A 14,407-nucleotide genomic window follows, 5' to 3' on the forward strand; every position below is an offset into this window, starting at 1 on the left:
CAGTATATCTCTCCTTAGATAAGGGGACCAAAACTGTTCACAGTATTCTGGGTGTGGTCTAACTAGTGCCTCATATAGTTTTAGCAAGACTTCCCTATTTTTATACTCCATTCCCTTTGAAATAAAAGCCAACATTCTATTTGCCTTCCCTATTACCCGCCGAACTAGTATGTTAGCTTTTTGGGATTCATGCACAAGGACCCCCAAATCTGTGCTACAGCCTTCTTCAGTCTTTCTCCATTTAAATACTATTCAGCTCCCTTCCTGCCAAAGTGCATAACCTCACACTTTCCTACATTATATTCCATCTGCCACGTTTTTGCCCACTCACTTAACCTTTCTATATCCCTCTGTAGACTCTTTGTGTCATCCCCATTATTTGCCTTCCCACTTATTTTTGTGTCATCCGCAAACTTAGTGATAGTACATTCATTTCCCTCATCCAAGTCATTAATATATACTGTAAATAATTGTGGCCCCAGCACTGATCCCTGTGGGACTCCACTAGTTACAGGTTGCTATCCTGAAAATGCACCCCCCCCCCCCCCCCCCCCACCCCCCCCACCCCGTTTCCCAACTCTCTGTCTTCTACTAGTTAGCCAGTCCTCTATCCATGCTCATATACTGGCCCTAACACCATGGGCTCTTATCTTATTAAGTAGCCTTATGTGTGATACCTTATCAAATGCCTTTTGAAAATCCAAATATATTACATCTACTAGTTCCCCTTTATCTATCCTGCTTGTTACCTCCTCAAAGAATTCTAATAAATTCGTCAGGCATGATTTCCCTTTCATAAAACCATGCTGACTCTGCTTGATTAGATTATGCATTTCTAAATGCTCTGCTATTACATCCTTTATAATAAACTCCAACATTTCCCAAATGACAGATGTTAAGCTAACTGGCCTATAGTTACCTGTTTTTTGTCTCCCTCCCTTTATGAACAAGGGTGTTATGTTGGCAGTTTTCCAATCACCTGGGACATTTCCAGAATCTAAGGATTCTTGGAAGATTACTAGAAGTTCATCCCCACTATCTCTGCAGCTATTTCCTTTAATATCCTTGGATGCAACCCATCAGGTCCAGGTGACTTATAGGCCTTTAGCCCCATTTGTTTCCCTAGCATTTTTTCTCTAGTGATAGTTATTGTATTTATTTCCTTCCCCCCCGCCGCCCACCTCCCTCCACACACCCCCCCCCCCACCCCCCCCTTTCCCCATGATTACTTAGTATTTTTGGAATGCTATTAGTGTCTTCTACTGTGAAGGCTGAAACAAAGTATTTATCAGCTCCTTTGCCATTTCCTGGTTCCCCATTATTATTTCCCCAGCCTCATTCTCTAAGGGGCCTATATCGACTTTGACATCTCTTTTCCTTTTTATATATTTAAAGAAGCTCTTACTGTCCATTTTTATATTACTTGCTAGTTAACCCTCAAAGTTTATTTTCTCCCTCTTTATTTTTTTTGTTCATCTTCTGTTGGTTTTTAAAACTTTCCCAATTCTCTGGCTTACCACTAATCTTTGCCACATTTTATGTTTTTTCTTTCACTTTGATAATATCCTTAACTTCCTTGGTTAACCATGGTTGGTTTATCCCTTTTCTACAATCCTTCTTCCTCACTGGGATATATCTTTGTTGCGAGTAATGAACTATTTTCTTAAACATCTGCCATTGTTCATCAACTGTCTTTTCTGCTAAACTCCTTTCCCAGTCCACTCCAGCCAACTCTGCCCTCAACCTTACTTAAGTTTAGTACAGATGTTTCCAAACTAAGTTTCTCACTTTCAAACTGAATGCTAAATTCAACCATGTTATAGTCACTGTTTCCTAGGGGATCTTTTACTCTGAGATCATTTATTAAACCCGCCTCATTACACATTACTAGATCCAAAATAGCCTGATCCCTGGTTGGATGCACAACATATTGTTCCAGGAAACTGTCCCGAATACACTCTATGAATTCTTACTCATGTCTACCTCTGCTAATTTGATTTTCCCAATATACATGGAGATTAAAGTCACCCATGATTAATATACTGCCTTTTTTAGATGCCCTCATTATTTCCTGATTTATTCTCTGTCCGACAGTATAGCTACTGTTAGGGGGCATGTAGACTACTCCCACCAGCGTCTTCTTCCCCTTGTTATTTCTTACCTCCACCCATATGGATTCTACATCTTCCAATCCAAGATCATTTCTTGCTATTGTACTTATTCCATCTCGTACGAACAAAGCTACCCCACCATCCTTTTCTTCCTGCATGTCCTTTCAAAAAGTCACATAGCCCGTAATATTTAGTTCCCAGCTTTGATCTCCTTGTAACCAGGTCTCCGTAATGGCTATAAGATCATACCCATTAACCTCTATCTGTGCTGTTAATTCATTTATTTTGTTCCGAACACTACGTGCATTTAAGTAAAGAGCCATTAATTTTGCTTTTTTACCATTTTTTCCCCCTTTGACCCTATTTGCTGCTGTTTTTTATGTTTGTACATTCTGTCCCTTCCTGTCACACTCTTTACCTAAATAGCTGCCCTGCAATGCCATCATATCTTTTTGCTTTGTAAGCCTACTTATCCTCTCTCCAGAACTCTCCCGCCCCCTCTATTTCGTTTAAAGCCCTGTCTACAGCCCTAGTTATTTGATTCGCCAGGACACTGGTCTCAGCACGGTTCAAGTGAAGCCCTTCCCAACAGAACAGCTCCCCTCTACCCCAGCACTAATGCCAGTGCCCCATGAACTGAAACCCATTTCTCCCACACCAATCTCTGAGCCACCCATTTAACTCCTTGACTTTATTTAACCTATGGTGCGGGTGGTTTGGGGGGGGCAGGGTGTGCATGGTGTGGATGAAAAGCCTCACTGTCCAAGGTTTGGGGAAAGTGAGCGTGAGAGTGAGTGTGGGAGTGTATACGAGCTGGGGGAGGAGAGTGAGTGAATACGGGAGTGAGTGTGACTGAGTGAGTGTGGGAGACAGTGAGTGAGTGAGTTTTTGAGTGTGAGGGAAAGAGAGAGCGAGTGTCGAAGAGAGAGTGAGTGGGTGTGTGAGTGTGGGGGAGAGTGAGTGAGTGTGAGAGTGTGGGAGTGGGTGCATGAATATGGGGGAGAATGAATGAGTGTGGTTGACAGTGACAGAGTGTGGGGGAGTGAGTGATTGAGTGTGAGAGTATGGGGCAGAGAGTGAGTAAGTGTGTGAGTGTGGAGGAGAGAGAGTGATTGAATGTGGGAGAGAGAGTAAGTGAGTGTGGAGGAGAGTGAATGAGTGTGGGGGAGAGCGAGTGAGTGTGGGGTTGTGAGGGAGAGTGAGTTAGTGTGGGGAGAGTGAGTGAGTGTGGAGAGAGTGAGTGAGTGTGGGGGAGAGTGAGTGAGTGTGGGGCAGAAAGAGAGTAAGTAAGTGTGTGAGTGTGGGGAGAGAGAGTGATTGCGCATGGGAGAGAGAGTGAGTAAGTAAGTGTGGGAGTGAATGTGAGTTTGGGGGAGAGTGAGTGTGGGGTATAAGGGAGAGTGAGTGAGTGTGGGGAGACTGAGTGAGTGGTGGAAGAGAGATGGAATGAGTGAGTGTGGGAGAAAGAGAGGTAGTGTGGGAGAGAGAGTGAGTCTGGGAGAGAGAGGCAGTGAGTGATTGTGGAAGAGAGAGGGAGTTTAGGAAAGAGAGGGAGTGTGAGAGAGGGAGTGACTGTTGGAGAGAGAGTGAGTGTGAAAGAGAGAGGGAGTGTGGAAGATAGAGGCAGTGAGCGAGTGTGGAAGAGAAAGGGAGTGTGGAAGAGATGGGGAGTGTGGGAAGCAGAGGGAGTGTGGGAGAGAGAGTAACTATGGGAGTGAGTGTGGAAGGGAAAGGGAGTATGGGAGTGAGTAAGTAAGTGTGGGAGTGAGTGTGAGTGTGGAGCAGAGACAGTGAGTGTGGAAGAGACAGTGTGGGGGACAGTGAGTGAGTGGTGGGAGAGAGAGGGAGTGAGTGAGTGTGGGAGAGAGAGAGAGGTAGTGTGGGAAAGTGAGCAAGTGTGGGAGAGAGTGTGAGTGTGGAGCAGAGACAGTGAGTGTGGAAGAGACAGTAAGTATGGGGAACAGTGAGTGAGTGTGGGAAGAGTGAGTGTGGGGGAGAGTGAGTTAGTGATTCTGGGAGTGTGGGAGAGATTGAGTGAGTTTGGGAAAGTGGGAGACAGTGAGTGAGCGTGGGGAACAGTGAGTGAGTGTAGGGGAGGGCGTGATTGAGTGTGAGAGAGGTATTGAGTGTGTGTGGGGGAGTGAGTGAATGTGGGGAGAGTGAGTGTGGGGGAGAGTGATTGTGGGGGAGAGTGAGTGAGTATGGGTAACAGTGAGTGAGTGTGGGGGAGGGCATGAGTGAGTGTGGGAGAGGGAGTCAGTGTGTGTGGGGGATGAGTGAGTACATGAGTGTGCAGAAGAAACAGAGTAAATGAGTGTGAGAGTGTGGGGGAGAGAGAGTGATTGAGTGTGGGAGAGAGAGTGTGGGAGTGGGGGAGAATGGGGGAGAGAGTGTGGGAGGGTGAGTGAGTGAGCGTGGGGGAGAGCGAATGAGTGTAGGGTAGAGTGAGTGTAGGAAGTGAGTGAATGAGTGTGGGGGAGAGTGACTGAGTGAATGTGGGGAGAGTGAGTGTGTGGGTGTCAAGGAGAGTGAGTGTGGGGGAGAGTGAGTGAGCATGTGAGTGTGGGGGAGAGTGAGTGAGTATGGGGAACAGTGAGTGAGTGTAGGGGAGAGTGAGTGTGTGTGAGAGGGAGGGAGTGAGTGAGGGTGGGAGAGGGAGTGAGTAAGTGTGGGGGAGTGAGTGACTGAGTGTGTGAGTGTGAGAAGTGTGTGTATCTGACTCACTTGCAATCTCAGGATTCCCATTCACCCTCACCCTCGCACAGCAACACACAATCACACCCACTCACATGGTGGTTGAGGGTGAGTGTGGGGGAGAGTGTTTGGGTGAGGGGGAGTGAGTGTGGGGGAGAGTGAGTTTGGGAGAGGGTGAGTGAGTGTGGGGGGAGAATGAGTTTAGGTGAGGGTGTGAGTGAGTGTGGGGGAGAGGGAGTTTGGGTGAAGGTGAGTGAGTGTGGGGCAGAATGAGTTTGGGTGAGGGTGTGAGTGAGTGAGCATCAAGAGACTGGGAGTGAGCCAGACAAACAGACTCTATCTTCTCACACTCTAATGGCGATCTTTATGAATGAATCTTTCTCTAATTGTCAGTTTATTGCTTTGACATTACTTTATATTTGCTCAACAAGTTGTTTCGTTTCTTCATACCTCAACTTTATTTTGAAATTCACGTTTAATGTTGTGCCAAACCTTATCTTTCTGAAATTTACTCATCGGCCCCATAAGTGAGAGGAAAATGGGAATGTGTCCCCCCCCGACCCCACCAATAAAAAGGTTGGACAAACCTATCCTACATGGTAGAGGTTGTGGGTTTGGAAGGTGCTGTCGAAGGAGTCTTGGTGAGTGCTACTCTTAATACTGTAGGTGCAATAATATGGTTAATGGAGGTTAATGTGTCATGGGTCCACTAGGACACAAGGAGACTTTCAAAACACATCTTATGCATCTCCCAATTTTTCTAAGCTGCAAATATGAACATAAGACATTCAGCCTCTCCAGGTTGCTCTGCTATTCAGTTCGACCCTGACTGATCTGTATTTAACTCCATCTACTCACCTTAAAACCCTTTCCTGACAAAAATCTATCAAAATGCATCATCTGTCCCTCACTGCATTGTCATTGAGATGTCACACCCCCAATCCTGCTCTAATTCATGAGCCGTCGAGGGAGCCAGACAGTGCGTGCTTACCTTATGTAAGTGAGCGCATTACCCTCAGGGAAGCTGTATGGGTGCCGCTTGCGAAAGACATGCCCCACCCGGCTGCAAGGGACAATCTCCAAACTTCCTCCACACATCCAGACACGGAAAGACAGCTCTGGAAGTGAGCACAGGAGTTGCTAGATGAAAGAACACTAAGGTTCCTCTAGTTCCCCTTCTACCGTCCTGTTAGCCACATTATACAATGGTAATGAGATTGTTGTAGCATCATAGAGTCATCTATGGTGCAGAAAGAGGCCATTCCGTCCACTGAGTTCATGCTAGTTAGTCCTATTCCTCTGCCTTATCTCCCATAGTGCTGTAGATCTATTTCCTTTAATTGCCCATACAATTTTCTTTTGAAATCATTCATCATCTCTGCTGCCACCACCCTCTTGTGCAAAGAGATCCAGTACTGTTGACTAACCATTGTAGTCAATCTCCATCTATAAGTCTCCAACAGACCTAGATGTGAGAGTTTCCTACCCCAGAGGTGGAGAGCTTTGGGAACCATAGGTCCGAAGTGACCTGTTCCATAGATTACCACTACTCACTGAAATATCACCACCACACCCACTCCCTCCATCCCACCCCCTTTCAAGTACACTCTATGTCCTCTACTGATTCTGGATAAGGTGAAATGACTAGTCATGGCTGACATTATCTTCTCCCAAAAATGACACTGAAGGAACAAAATGACATAGAACAGACTGCACTGTAGGGCTATGATTGCCGGTTGCCTCAGAGACTGCAAATCCTTTGTGGAATATTTTTCTCCTGTCAGACCTACATCCACAATTAACTTCAATCCAAGGGGATCCTCTCACTGTCAATAAAAACAACCTGCATTCGTATAGTGCCTTTAACATAGTGAAACAACCCAAGGTACCTCACAGGAACGATGATCAAATAAAATTTGATTCTGGACCACATAATGAGTCTTAAAGGATGGGAGAGAGGCAGAGAGGTTTAGGGAGAAAATTCCAGAGCTTAGGTACTTGCTGCCAATGGGGGAATATTATGTCATGAAGCTATTAATGTATATAATCATATTGGAAAATATCTTTCGTTTAAAATAGAGGTTTAATTTGTGGGTGTGTCTTAATTGGATTAAAACCAACTGGGTGCTTTGATATGTACTAGTTTTGAGATGTAAATAGAGAGGTAGAGTGCATTTGCATTTTTTGAACAGAACATTCAAGAAGTGGGGTAAATTCTGGCACCTAGCTAGCAGAGACCAAGCAATATGTTTATATTACTAATAGAATTGGTACTATGAAAGGGGTTTTATTGTTAGAGAGGTAGAGCTCAAAGTGGCTGGTGATGCAATGAGAATTAACATTCAGTGGGCTGTGCTAGGTATAACAAGACAATTACTTTGTGTGTGTAGAGCGGAGGCAATGCGAGATCAAAAGCAGCTGCAAGCCTCCAAGTGTCTCCACAGGAACCAAAGTGAAAAGAACCTAATTTTGAATTTGTAAGGTGAAAATGCTTTGCCTGATGTCTGGTAACTCTATGGCTTGCTGTTTCCTTAATGGAGATTAGTTTGGGAATTTGCTAAAAGTTATGATCATAGTAATTTGTAGCCGTGTATATATATTTAACTTGTGTAATTAATAAAACCTCTCGAGAGCTGGTGGCATGCTTCCTGAATTTAGAGTTGCATCTCAGACATAAAACTTAAAATTATAGGTTATGACAGTTGTTTAAAGTTTCCCTCTGGGATTTAAAAAAAAACTCAGCTTTACCAACTGCTCGGTTATAACAATAGGCAACAGGCTAGAATGAGACAAGTGCAGATACCTCAGAGGGAGTGTTGAGAGGCTGGAGGAAGTTACAGAGATAGGGAGGGGCGAGGTCATAGAAGGATCTCTAAACAAGAATGAGAAATTTAAGATTGAGGCGTTACTGGGCCAGGAGCCAATGTCCATCAATAAGCACAGGAGTGATGGCTGATCGGAACTAGTGCGCGTTAGGACATGGGCAGCAGAGTTTTAGATGAGCTCAAGTTTATGTCAAGTCATGGTATTTTGATTCCAATATTAAGATTAACATGATTCCCTACATACTTTCATTCCTCAATTCTCTTGTGCTGACTGAATAGTGTCTGTTCATGCTGAGGAATCAAGACACATTACCATTGCTTTTTGTCCACTTCAGGTACTTCCAGATCAGTTGAGGCACAGCTGGGTGCAAACTAAAACTTTCCAAGTTCAGAGCTTCCTCTCCCTTATCCTCACACCATCATTAGCCTTAGGCTACAATACCTTGGACAGTTTAATACAAAAACAAAGGTCTGATAGCATCTGCAGAGAGGAATACAGTTAACGCTTCGAGTCCATATGACCCTACATCAGAACTAAGCTTAGTTCTGATGAAGGGTCATATGGACGCGAAGCGTCAACTGTATCTCCCACCTTGGACAGCTTTATGCTTTAACAGCAATTGCAAACCCTCATTATCCTCCAATCAGTATCCTACCTAGAATCTTTACACCTTTTCCAGTTGTAAGTATCAGCAGTGGCTGAATGGTAACGCTCTCACTTCTGAGTCAAGAGGTTGTGGGTTCAAGTCTCACTTGAGCCTAATAATCCAAGTTGACACTCCAGTGCAGTACTAAGGGAATGCTGCACTGCTTGGAGATGCTGTCTTTCAGATGAGATATTGAACAAAGGCTCCACCTCCCCTCTCAGGTGAATGTAAAAGATCCCACAGTCACTATTTGAAGAAGAGCAGGGGAGTTCACCCAGTTGTCAAACTATAATGGGAAATGGCAACAGCAGCTCCCCATTTTGGAATACAACTCTACTATTGAGCATGAACCAACTTTCAAAATGACCCTATGATCAACAATCAGCTGCTAACAAACACCTACAAAAATAAATACCAAAACTTACCAAAATTTTCACCACCCCAAATGTCCATCTGCGTGTCATATTTTCCAAGGTAGTTAAACCAGGATTTACTAATGACAAAGATCCCTCCGGCAATAACTGGGGTCCTACAGAAATAAAGCACAGGTGTCAGTTGTGGAGTTTTTTTTTATTCTTTCATGGGATGTGGGCATCTGTTGCCCATCACTAGTTGCCCTTGAGAAGGTGGTGGTGAGCTGCATTATTGAAGTGCTGCAGTCCATCTGGTGCAGTTATGCCAAGTGGGCTATTAGGAAGGGAGTTCCAGGATTTTGATCCCAGGACAGTGAAGAAGCAGCAGATATATTTCCAAGTCAGGATGGTGTATGGCTTAGAGGCAAACTTGCAGGTAGTCCTCCAAGGAGGTACAGGTCATGGGTTTGGAAGGTGTTGTTGAAGGATCTTCGGTGAGTTGTTGCAGTGCATCTTGTAGATGGTACACATTGCTGCCATTGTGCATTTGATGGTGGAGGGAGTGATTTTATGGTGGTAGATGGGGTGCTGATCAAGTGAACTGCTTTGTCCTGGATGGTGTAAAGCTTCTTGAGTGTTGTTGGAGCTGCACTCCTTCAAGCAAGTGCAGAATATTCCATCCCAATCCTGACTTATGCCTTGTAGATGGTGGACAGGCTTTGGGGAATCAGGAGGTGAGTTACTCGCTGCAAAATTCCCAGCCTCTGACCTGCTTTTGTAGCCACAGTATTTATATGGCTAGTCCAGTTCAGTTTCTCGTCAATGGTAACCCCCAGGATGTTGATGGTGGGGGATTCATTGATGGTAATGCCATTGATTGTCAAGAGGAAATGTTTAGATTCTCTCTTGTTGGACATGGTCATTGCCTGACACTTGTGTCGCATAAATGTTACTTGCCACTTGTCAGCCCAAGCCTGGATATTGTCCAGGTCTTGCTACATTTGCACACGGACTGCTTCAGTATCTGGGAAGTTGCACATGGTACTGAACATTGTGTAATCATCAGCGAACATCCCCACTCCTGACTTTATGATGAAAGGCAGGCCATTGATGAAACAGCTGAAGATGGTTGGGCCTAGGACACTATCCTGAAGCGGGAGGGTGCTGCCATAAGCACGGGCTTGGGTGAGAACTGAATGAAAGCTCCCTGCAGGCAGAGAGTTGCCTCAGTGAGCTGAAGACTTTAAAACCAATAAATAATGTTTTTAAAATCAGGAAGAAAATGTCCACGCATCACAATCAGTCACCTGAACATATACATGACATAAATTCTGTCCATACATTTTTATTTTTATTTTAACTTTAATAACGGAAACCTTATCCTGCTCTTAGATGAGGTTTCATGAAAAATGCAAATTTCACCTAGCTGATTCACCCATTCGCCAACTGTAAGGTTGGACAGACCACAAGAAATTGGAGACAATTACAAATTTAATTGCACCAATTGGCCTGTTAATTGTCAGCGAGCATGCTTCTAGCTTTTAGGCGCGCATGCCAACCGAAATATCGTGTGAACGCAGGATGATGTTGGGATGCTCGCCCGATGTCATCTTGTACGATTTTGCATCTGATCAGGTCAGGCATGCACCTGCGCGCCAACCTAAAAGTTCTGCCCCAGCGCCCGTTTCACACTGGCTGGCTGTTAATTTGCCAGCCAGCATGAAATCATGGTCAGAAGCTGATCATGGTCAGCGGTCTGTTCCCCAGCCGCGGCTGCTCCTGGGCCTGCTGGTCACGCTTTCATGCCAACCTAAAAATCCCACCCACAGAAAATTGACAAAGGAGGCCATTTGCCCACTTGTGCCCATGCTGATCGGTGTGAAGAGTTACCCAACGTAATTCCAAAAGAATTTTCTGTTTTTGTTTTTTATTTCAGATTTTCCACGTCATTGTCCTTTAAAAAAACTATTTATTTGATAATATATAGAGCTGAGCTACATAAAACCAGCTCTGTGGCCACAACAGGATGGAGACCGGTTTCAATCTGTGACCAGCTTCTGTTTACATGTAGGGGAGAATCTTTGGCTCAGCAAGCTGGGGTGATGTCAGGCAGGTGTCCCGATGTCACCGTGGGTCATTTAGATTTTCAGTTTGGTGGGCACGCAGCCAGCCCACCAAACTGTCAAAGGCCTATTAACTAACAATTAAAATAATTAACGGAGCTGCCCGTTCAACCATAAGGTTGGCAGCAGGCGAAAAGCCCAGGTGGCCTTTGCATTTTTCATAAAACCTCATCCACGGGCGGGATCAGGTTCCATGAATGATTTTACATCTTAAAAATTTTTATTGAAATTAATGCACATGCCCCAGTTCATGTGACAGTTTCACATGAGGGCACATGTCATAAAAATGTTTTCAACACTTTACTGAACTGTTAAAACTTAAATCTAATCTCCCTGAGGCACTCCTGACTCAGGGAACTCCCCCACCTACCCCCCCCACCCCCCCGCCCCAAAACGCCTGCACCAGGAGCGCTCAGTGCTTCTGGGTGCGCGTCATGCTGGATGGGCCTTAATTGGCCCACCCACGTAAAATGGCAGCGCAGACCTGATCGGGGGCGCCAATCGGGTCCCAGCCCATCCTCACAGAACCCCCCCCCAACGGGGGGAAAATTCTACCCGTTGTGTGTTAAATTGACTTGTAAGCAAGGTACTACAATAGTCATGTGTGATTTTGATCTACATATAGATTGGGTGAATTGGCAAAGGTAGCCTAGAAAATGAGTGTATTCAGGACAATTTCTTACAGCCAACCAGGGAGCAGACTATTCTAGGGTTGGTAATGTGCAATGGGACAGAATTAATTAATGACTTCAAAGTAAAGGAGCCTTGAGGCAACAGTGATCATAACATGATAGAAGTCCACATTCAGTTTGGGTCTAAGACACGAGTTTTAAACTTAATTAAAGGCAATTGCAAGGATATGAAGACAGAGTTGGCCAAAGTGAACTGGAAAATTAAATTAAAAGATATAACAGTAGAGAAGCTGGGGTAGACATTTAAAGAGATATTTCATAACAATCAGAAAAGATACATTCCAGTAAGAAAGAAAGATTCAAGGAGAAGGATTCACCATCTGCGGCTAACTAAAGAGGCTAAAGACAGTGTCAAATTGAAAAAGTATACAAATCTGCAAAGGTTAGTGGTAGATTTTAAAAACCAAAAAAGAATGACTAATAAAAAGTAAGCAGGGAGAAAGTATGAGAAAAAAACTAGCTAGAAATATAAAAATGATAGTAAGAGTTTCTACAAAGGAAATGAATAACTAAAACGAACATTGGTCCTCCAAAGAGTGAGTCTGGGTAATTAATAATGGAAAACGAGGAAAAGGCATTGAACAGGTATTTTATGTTGGTCTCTAGTGTAGAAAATACTTGGAAAACAACAGGTAAAAGGGAGGGAGGAACTTACAACAAGCACAATCGCCAGGGAAAAAGTACTGGGAAAACTATTAGAGCTGAAGGCTGACAAGTCCCAGGAACTGGTGGCCTGCATCCTAGGGTCTTAAAAGAAGTGGCTGCAGAAATAGTAGATACTTTGATTGTGATCTTCCAAAATTCCCTAGATACTGAAAAGGTCCAATGGGTTGAAAAATCTCTCTCTAGCAATCCCTCGAAGTGAGGACGCTTGCCACGGAGCCCGTGACAAGAGCTTGCACATGGTCTTTTAACATGGAGATGGTACCACACAGCTTCAGCTAGGGAAACTCTGCTCTTATCACCTTCTATAGGCATATCAGAAGGATTTACAGGTTGATAATCAACCTACTTGGCTACACCACACACGCACCTTCTGTGGCCATCAAGTTCTGGGGTGGGACTCAAACCCAGAGCTTCTGGCTCAGAGGTAGCAACGTTATCCATTGCACCACAAGACCTCCCAGCCAATTGGAAAATAGCTAATGTAATACCTCTTTACAAGAAAGGAGGGAGACAGAAAGCAGGAAACTATAGGCCAGATACCCTAACATCTGTCATAGGGAAAATGCTAGAATCCATTATTAAGGAGGCAATAGCAGAGCATTTAGAAAATTATAATGCAATCAGGCAAAGTCAATATGGTTTTGTGAAAGGGAAACTGTGTTTGACTAATATATTAAAGTTCTTTGAGGAAGAAACAAGTAACATGGATAAAGTGCTATAGTGTACTTGGATTTCAATAAGGTCCCACATCAAAAGTTACTATACAAGATAAGAGTTCATGGTGTAGGGGGAAACATATTAGCATGGCTAGAGGATTGGTTAACTAAAACAAGCAGAGAGTAGGGATAAATTGGTCATTTTTGGTTTGAGTGCCACAGGGATCAGTGCTGGGGCCTCAACTATTCACAATCTACATCAATGACTTGGATATAGGGACAAAATGTATGGTTGCTAAATTTGTAGATGACACATAGATAGGTCGGAAAGTAAGTTGTCAAGAGGAGATAAGAGTCTACAGGAGGATATAGGTAGATTAAGTGATTGGGCAAAAATTTGACAGATGGAGTATAATGTGAACTTCTCCACTTTGGCAGGAAGAATAGAAAAGCAAAATATTATTTAAATGGAGATAAACTGCAGAAATCTGTGGTACAGAGGGATCTGGGTGTCCTGGTACTTGAATTGCAAAAAAAAAAAATCACAAAATCACAAAAAAAATCAATGCAGGTGCAGCAAGTGAATAGGAAAGCAAATGGAGTGTTGTTGATCATTGCAAGTTTTGGTCTCCTTATTTAAGAAAGGATAATATTGCATTAGAAGCAGTTCAGAGGAGGTTCATTCAACTGATTCCTGATATGAAGGGGTTATCTTACAAGAGAAGTTTGAACAGATTGGGCTATACCCAATGGAGCTTAGAAGAACGAGAAGTGATCTTATTGAAACATATAACTTATCTTATTGAAACACGGAGCGGATGCTGAGAAGATGTTTCCACTTAGGGGCAAGACTAGAAGTGGGGAAACATTTAGGATGGAGAGGAGGAGAAACGTTTTCTCTGAGGATCTTTAGCCTGTGGAATTTGCTTCCTCAAAGCTGGGTCATTGAACATATTCAAAGCTAAGTTAGATTCTTGATTGACAAGGGAGTCCAGTGTTATGAAGGGAAGACAGGAAAATGGAGTTCAGGCCATATTCAGAACAGCCATGATCGTATCAAATGGCATAGCAGGCTGAAGGGGCCAAACAGTTTAATTCCTATGTTCATATGTAAAGCTTCAAACCTCAGTATCTGCATGACACCCCCAGACTGGATTACAGCCCTAGTGTCACTCAAACTTGGGGAGTTCCCAGGAGTGAAATCAATTCATAATTCAAGATGCATCACATTAAATAAACAATTCTTCCTTTAGTCAGCTGGAATGCCAACAGTGTGTTCTGTGGAGGTGGGTTAGAAATGTTGGATCTAAGAGGGTTACTGGTATCCACTGAGCCAAAGCCCAGCATTAGGCAAGATGACAAGGAGGATTTCAGAATCAGTTCATGTTCCAGAACATGCTCTGTGTTCCAGAACTAGTGCCAGGTTCCAGGACATCCTGGGTCCCAAAGCAAGCCCTAGGTTCCAGTGCAAACTCCAGGTTCTAGAGCAAGCCTCAAGTTCCAAAACCAGTTGAGCTCCAGAGCCAGTTCCGGGTTCTAGAACATTCTTGGGTCACTTGCAATTATTTTAACATTTGGTAATGGTGTAAAATAGGCAATATTGAATTGGTCGCCTATCAGACACCACTCCTGATTATCAT

At 43.9% G+C, this 14,407-nt stretch overlaps 1 protein-coding gene across 1 annotated transcript in view; it reads right to left on the bottom strand.

Moving 5' to 3' along the window:
* The window catches only part of galnt16 (UDP-N-acetyl-alpha-D-galactosamine:polypeptide N-acetylgalactosaminyltransferase 16), a 157,654-nt gene that overhangs the window by 36,033 nt on the left and 107,214 nt on the right, over nt 1–14,407 (bottom strand). Inside the window, exons 9-10 of the mRNA XM_041214883.1 lie at nt 8,703–8,806; nt 5,797–5,923 (exon numbers count right to left, since the gene is read on the bottom strand). Coding sequence (XP_041070817.1) covers nt 5,797–5,923; nt 8,703–8,806 — 231 coding nt within the window. The remainder of the gene's footprint in view (nt 1–5,796; nt 5,924–8,702; nt 8,807–14,407) is intronic.

Source organism: Carcharodon carcharias, chromosome 20, assembly GCF_017639515.1.
Source record: "Carcharodon carcharias isolate sCarCar2 chromosome 20, sCarCar2.pri, whole genome shotgun sequence".
NCBI classification, from domain to species: domain Eukaryota; kingdom Metazoa; phylum Chordata; class Chondrichthyes; order Lamniformes; family Lamnidae; genus Carcharodon; species Carcharodon carcharias.